Source organism: Nomascus leucogenys, chromosome 11, assembly GCF_006542625.1.
Source record: "Nomascus leucogenys isolate Asia chromosome 11, Asia_NLE_v1, whole genome shotgun sequence".
Classification (NCBI taxonomy): Eukaryota; Metazoa; Chordata; class Mammalia; order Primates; family Hylobatidae; genus Nomascus; species Nomascus leucogenys.
Genome location: NC_044391.1, coordinates 73,357,892 through 73,365,695, shown reverse-complemented (window position 1 = coordinate 73,365,695; position 7,804 = coordinate 73,357,892). Strand labels below are relative to the sequence as shown.

Sequence of the window (7,804 nt, the reverse complement as noted above, 5' to 3'; positions counted from 1 at the left end):
GGCTCTGTGCTGGTGGGATCTGCTGAGCAAGACCACTTGGCTCCCTGGCTTCAGCCGCCTTTCCAGGGGCATGAACAGTTCTGTCTCACTGGTGTCCCAGGCGTCACTGGGGTATGAAAAAAAAAAAACTCCTGCAGCTAGCTCAGTGTCTGCCCAAACGACCACCCAGTTTTGTGCATGAAACCCAGGGCCCTTGTGGTGTAGGCACCTGAGGGAATCTCCTGTTCTGTTTGTTTCAAAGACCTTGGGAAATGTGTGGTATATGGGCCGGACAGCACCATCCCTCAGGGCAAGTTCCCTCACAGCTTTCCTTGGCTAGGGGAGGGAGTTCCTGACCCCTTGCACTTCCAGGGTGAGGTGACACCCTACCCTGCTTCTGCTCACCCCCCGTGGGCTGCACCTACTGTCTAGCCAGTCCCAGTGATATGAACTGGGTACCTTAGTTGGAAATGCAGAAATCACCTGCTTTCTGCACTGGTCTTGTGGGGAGCTGCAGACCAGAGATGTTCCTATTTTGCCATCTTGCCTGGGAGTCCCCTTGTCTACATTGTTATAAGCACATAAAGAAGAATCCCTTCATGATTGTAGGCAGGTCTGAGAAAAAAATTATTTTTATTATTGTAGACATGTACATTTGTAAATGTATATACAAAATATCAATACTCTTTGATGGAATGTAACAGAATCCAGAATCTCTGCCACACATTATTCATCATCTAGAATAAAATTAATTTACTAGACACATAGAGAAACAGGAATATTATGACCCATGCTTAAGAGAAAAGGCACCAATGAAGACCAACTCCAAGATGACCCAGATATGGAACTAGGAGACAGAGATTTCAAACAGTCATTAAAACTATGCTCAAATGTCTAGAGGAAAATATAAGAGGCAGTGCTATGGCAACTGGCATATGGGTTTATGTATATGCACTCTATTCTTCATATAAAATAATGTTACTTATTAAAGTAATGATGACAAAAAATAGCTTGATTATGCACATTCAAAAGAAGCATGACTTTGAGTTTGTTCTGTAAGACATTCACTTATAATAAACCATAATTTTAAAAGTACTCTGCTATGAAGACAATAATAATTAGGTATAATTTTAAACTCGCAGACCTTGGAGTTGACTTAAATCTAAATAACTATAATGAAAATAATGAAATTCAAATAAGTAGAATTAAAAGTATTTGAAGCCCCAGTGGTAGAAAGTTTTACTTTTAGATTTGGGGAAGAGAAGATACAAGGGCAAGCTTCAACAAGGAGTGACAGATGAGATGAACCTTGAAAGATGTTTAGAATTATTATACATGCAGGTATGATGGAACCAAGATGGGCAACAGGTGTACAAAGTGAAGAAAGTTCTGAATATAATAAACTAAAGTAGCAATCTTTAGCTATAGGGTATGGTTTGTGACAACAGTGATAGGAGATAACGTAAGAAGAGTAGCTTGGTCCAGATTGAAGAATCTGGACCAAATAGTTTAGACATCATTCTGAAGATAGCAGGGAGCCAGTTAAAAGACAAAATACAAAAGCTCAATATTATTTCCTTTAAAAACCACAAACCCAGAAAGGATTTCCATGATTTATTGTTTGTGATTCTTACAATTACCCGGTACAGAAAGCAAATGAAATAGCTCTTATAATTTTAGTTTAGGGCCCTAGTCTGTTAAGGATTAAGTTACTACATGATAGATTTGAGAAAGCAAATAATTTTAAAATGTGCTATAAAATTTCTTAACCTCTTGTTTACAAGGTATATATATATACCTTGTATATATATACCACATACACGTATATATATATACACACACATATATATATATATACACATATATATATATGAGTTTATGGTTTGAAAAAATATTTCACTGCACTATTAGAAATAGTCCATTCCTGTGACTTCTTCGAGTTGGGGTGTAGGGGAAGCAAATTTAATTTTGTCTTTACAAGTAAAATTCATGCATAAATACAAATTAAAGTTAAATTACAGATTGTCAAGTTTGCAGAAGTAAGCGAATCTTTCTTCCCTAAGGGCCTTTTCTATGGCCCTTTCTGATGAGGAAACTCAGAAGTTCTGTTTTCAGTTTGTTATTAGGCAGTTATAAAATTACAGTGAAATTTTTAAAATATTGATACTAAAGGCAAGGCATGGCAGAAAATATCTTAAAGCCTAGTGTAATGTAAGAAAATAAATCTTTTGTGACTAATGCATTTTTATAATATTTCAGTTGCTTGGAGTCTAGAGATATTAACTGGGAAAACTGGGGGATTTAAAAATATCAGAATACCTCCCAGAGTATTTCAGAAAAGGAAGGACAGTGGAATTTTATGTCTCTGTATTCATAATGCTTATTTTGTCCTTCACATTACTCACTCCTTATAGCTAATGACATCAAGGAAAGGAATTTAGATATGTGGCCATAGGTACTTTGTGTTGCATATCAGGGAATTATTATGTGATAGTTGTTTGACTTTAAAAAGCTAATGCAGCACCCATTTTTTCCCCTACATTTGTTTTGTGCAGGAAATGGGGCCTCATTAACCCTCCTGGGATAATACAGGTTAATATGCACATAAATATTTTTATGTTCTATAATTTCATGAAGTACATTTTGTTTGAAACATTTACTCCGATGGTCTTACGGTAATGTTGCATGAAAACAAGGCTCACTCCAGATGTGATTTGCTCTCGCTACAATAAAGTTATCCTTGTAAATTATTCCAGTGTTTACAAAAAATGGAGGATCATGGAGAAAAATTGTGACTTTCCCTCCAAAAGGGAAAACTATCCCAATGAATCTAGTATTATCGGTTTATTTCTCCTTATTTGCTGGTTTATGACATTAATATATTTTAAAGTTCACTATTAAATCAAGAGCAGAAGGCTAATGAACTTTAATATATTTTCATGCACTGGTGGTCAAATTATGATAATAAAATGCCAGATGGCAAAATCATAATTTAAAACGATGTAGTCACTTTTGTTCTGTTTTGCTTTGGGTTTCTTGATAGGCTCTTTGTGTTCTACAAATTTTTTTTTATTCAAATATCCTTGGTGTATCTCTCTAGTATCTTGATATCTAAATTCCCTGACAAGCTCAAACATATTCTCTACTTTTGTCGAATTATCTCTTTAGGTCCTTTTTATTTAAATTAAGATTCTTTCCACTATAAACCATACAACAAAAAAGGTTAGATAAATTACAAGACTACCCCGATTCATGATGAATATAAAAAATATATCAGATAGATGTCCTTGAACTCATTATATTCCTTTCTTAATCATTGTTACTGTTGACTTTAAATTTGCTTAACAGCACAACTTCTAAAAACTGTTTAATAAGATATCTTCTGCTATTCAGTTCTCACATAAAGTTCTAGGATCATGTGAATAAGAATAACATAGAGAATGTTGCCAAAACAATGTTTTTTTTTTTTTTTTTTTACAATCTGACCAATGATCAAATGCAGACAACTTGTCGCTTTATATATCTTCCATTTCTGCACTGATTGAGAAAGCCTTATAATACCTAGTATTTTGGAGTTACATGCCCAAACATAAGGCAGTCCAACTCCTTTCAATTCTTAGAGGAAGAAACCAGTACATTCTTGTCATCCCATGCTTTTCACATACTCTGGGTACAACTTGTCTTTAGATCAAGGTTAAATCTGTGACACTCTCTGATTGATGTCTATGAGTTAAAGCAAACTGTAACTGGCTTACAGATTCATCTGTAGAACAATCTGTTTCACAAGCACCTCACTTTTCTCTGAATGAAAGTAGGAGTTCATGAGCTCATCTGCTAAAGGATGTAAGGGATTTGAAGTTGTGTCTCAGTCGATTCATCAGCATGTCCCTGAAGTGATCTCCCAAAAGAAAATAGAAGACAGGGTTGATGGCACTGTTCAGAAAGGCCAAAGGTCGTGTCACAATGTAGAAGGAGCTGATGACGACCTGAGTGCATTGATACTGCTTCCAACTCCCCAGGCGTGAAGCGATCCTCACATTCCGCATGACATGATAGGGTGTAAAAAGCACAGAGAAGATTACCACTGCCATGATGACCAAGTTGAGAGGCTTTTCAAGGGGCAGAGCAGTAGCAACCTGCCTATTCCTCTGCTTTAGGAAGAGAACAATCTTGTAATAAAAGAAACACATCACAAAAAGAGGAATAAAGAACCCCAGCAGTGTTAGACACATGCTGTAAATGAGGTTGTAGTTGGGGTCTCCAGAACTTGCAAAATCATTACAGGTGGTGCCATTGTCAGTTATAACAGGATTTATAACGGGAAGTATGGGTAGTAACTCTAAGGTTACTAAAACCCAAATGGCCATGGAGATTAAAATAGCAAACTCTTTCTTTTGCAGAAGGTGTTCTCGGAAAGGATACTTAATTATCAAGTATCGATCTATGCTGATAAAAGTGAGAAAGAGGATGCTGGTATAGAGGTTGGCATGAAGCACATATCGGTTGCTTATGCAGAGCATGTCTCCATATATCCAGTTTCCATTGGCATAACTCCTTATCAGCATGGGGAGGGTGCACAGAAAAGCGAAGTCAGAGATAGAGAGGTTAAAGAGATAAATATTACTGCTGTTCCAATTCTTCAGAGAGAAGATGTAGCCATAAACAACAATCGTATTTCCAAGGATTCCCACAACAAACTCAATCCCATAAAAAATGGAAAGGTAGTACTTTTCCAGGGCAGCCTCTGCTGCCAGCCAGTTTTTGCAAGTTGCATTCCATGCCTAAAGAAGAGAGAGAAAATATAAAGATTAAACACTAGACTGTGACAAATGACAAAACTGTGCAGAACATAATAATAATGAAAAACACTTGAATGGTGAACTATAGAAAGTAGGTTATATCAGTAAGGAAAGCATACATACATATATATATATATGTCATTAATGTATTATTTTAACAAATTTTTTGAACACCTTTCAACTATGTGCTGAATATAATTTCAGGCACGGGAGATAACAGCAGTGAATAAATCAAAGTTCCTAATCTCTAACAATTTATACTCTCTTGGGAAGAATAATCAGGAAGTAAACAATGAATGATACCAATAATGATAAGTGCTATGAATAAAAACATATGGGAAGGTAAAAATATTAGAAAGTTTTGGGATGGAAGGTGGCAGTGAGTTATTTTTTATATGTGGTGATAAGGGACAGGCTTTTATACAAGATGACATTTAAACAAAACCTCAGTGAAGAAAGTGAAAGAGACATATCTATATTTGCAGGAAGTGTTCCAGGCATAAGAAAGAGCACATGTGAAGGCATTAAAGTGGAAACACAAATAAAGGGCTTGACAAATAGCAAAGAAACAAAGGGAATGTGATAAAATAATTGAAGAGAAGATTCTGAATTCACTTTTGTGTCTCTAAACATACCATGGTCCCCAGCATATCGTAGTTGTTTAACAAATTCTGCTGAGTTAAACCACAACCTAGAAGGGGAAATAAGAATTTTTAGAACTTCAGTCTCACTATTTTAAGTTTTTACTTGTTTCCATATTGCCAAAGAATTCTGCTTATTGTATTAAATTCATAAACTATGATACAACTTCAGTTTTAAAACTTAATTTTTAAAAATTCAAAATATGAAACTGAAACTCTTAGTAATATTAACATTGGTCATGATTTATTGAAAGATGCCATGCCTCAGACTGGGTAATTTATAAAAAATAGAAATTTATTTCTCACAGTTCTATAGACTGAAAAGTCCAAGATCAAGGTGTCAGCAGATTTGGTGTCTGATGAAAAGTCACCTTCTGCTTCAAAGATGGTGGCTGCTGTGTCCTCACAACAATGTCAGAAGGGGCAAGGCAGCTCCCTTAAACTGCTTTCACAAGAGTACCAATCCCATTCATGAAGGCAGAGTCTTCATGGCTTCATCACTTTCCAAAAGGCTCCACCTCTTAATACTATTAGGTTCCAACATACATTTTGAGGAGACACCAATATTAAGACCATGGCACTTGCCTAGGTCATATGCTTAGTAAAATACCTTTATTGTAATGCCTTCTGAACACGTACCATGGAAATAAGCAACCTGACTCACTCAAACCTCAAGAGTCTTGCTAGCCTGCCGTTTTTTCCTCTTGTCATGAGGCCAGTTGTGATTGGGTAGGGTATTTCAAGAACTTTAATTATCTGAAAAATGTACTGGATTGCCATTGTTAAACACTTAGTGTTGCTTATTTCTAGTGAGGAAAACCAAGGTTGAAAACAAAATGTTCTAAAAACCTCTTTGTCAAGTAGGCTTCTGAATATTAGTTGCAAACAGACAATTCTTTCAATATAGAATTTTGGTAATTAGAACAAAATAAGAATAAATGCACCTAAACTGCTTTTTATGAGAAGCATGCAAAATTCAGTAGGATTTGCTACGATAAGGCATCTGGAAAACTCATGTATTTTTGTCAAATTCAAGTGGTTTACTTTAGTTAAAGATCATTGTTATTTTGAGAGTGTTTTATTTATGAAAATAAGTCACAGAATTGTAGATATGATAAGTTTAATATTTTGAAAAGTGATTTTTAATCACTTACTTTAAAACATTATACATTTTTCGGAATCTCTCAAATCTTTCTATGGCAACCTGCCACTAAGTCCAATTCCAGACAAAGCTGAGTGGGAACTTTCTCAAGCAGCAGACACATGAATGCTGCTGAAGAATAAAGCAGATTCGTTTCGCTCTGTCTTTGAGGTCACCTAATTCTACCGCTCTCTCATATTGCCAGCATATTCCTATATTTCTCAATTTTGTATTTTTTAATCTCTTAAAACTTTTTTCATTTACTCTACCTTACTCATTATTAGCAAATTGTTTTACCTCCCAGTTCATTGAGATAGAGAGCATTTGTTGAGCTTACTCTAGATCCAACTCATTCACAAATTCTCAGTATTCCTATGGTACCATTATTTCTTCTTTTCTGACTCTTCAGCATTCTTCTCCTCATCGTCAATCTTCATCTCCTCTTTTCCATCAGAATTTAAACACTCTAATCTTTTCAGTCTTACAATAAGGAGCAACATAAACAACTCTCCCTAGTTTCACATGTTCCTCTCCTCTTCATAGTTTGATTTCTGAAAAGAGCCATCTCATTAAATGTTTTGACATCTCGACACCCCATTCCCTTTCAACTTACTCCAATTTGGCTTCGGACCTACCAGTCCTCCAAGTAGCCTCCACATTGCTCATTCCAATAATCATTTTTCACTAATTTTATTTTATTTATCAGTTGTTTTTCATACTCTGTCTTCCGGAAACACTCTTCTTTTGCCTTCTGAGACATGACAATATCCTAGTTTCCCTTCTTTCTACCTGGTTGCTCTTTGCAGGCACTTTTGGGGCTCAAGTCTCTTGGCTCAAGCATTAAATGTTGAGTTCCTCAAGGCTAATTTCTGGACTCCATCTTTCTATAGATTCTGCCTAAATGATCTCATTCACTTTTGAGGTTTAATGACCAACTATACATCAACAACTCCCAGATTTCCAGTCCAGCTTGTATCTGCCTTACAAACTATAGTTGTTTATTGCCATTGATTGATTTCTCTCAGGTATCTCTGCCTCTAGAAATCCTACACCAAATTCTCCAAGTTCCTTACCAAGCCTGCAGCATATCCACCTATTTCAGTAAATGGTTCTGCCATGTATCCAGTTGCTCACCACGAAAATCTAAGCAATATCCTCAAAGTCATCTAAAACTCAGCACCAATAATGAATAAACTACCAAGTCTGTTTACTGTAATGTCTGGATATTTCTCAAATCTATCATT

General features: G+C 35.8%; 1 protein-coding gene across 1 annotated transcript; it reads right to left on the bottom strand.

The window, feature by feature from the left end:
- Positions 1-3,806: 3,806 nt before the first annotated feature.
- SUCNR1 (succinate receptor 1) lies at positions 3,807-5,428 on the bottom strand. The gene is made up of 2 exons (XM_030823109.1): positions 5,414-5,428; positions 3,807-4,760 (listed from the first exon to the last, which is right to left on the bottom strand). Exons 1-2 carry the CDS (start codon positions 5,426-5,428, stop codon positions 3,807-3,809), a joined length of 969 nt encoding a protein of 322 aa, XP_030678969.1.
- Between the last annotated feature and the right edge of the window lie 2,376 nt (positions 5,429-7,804).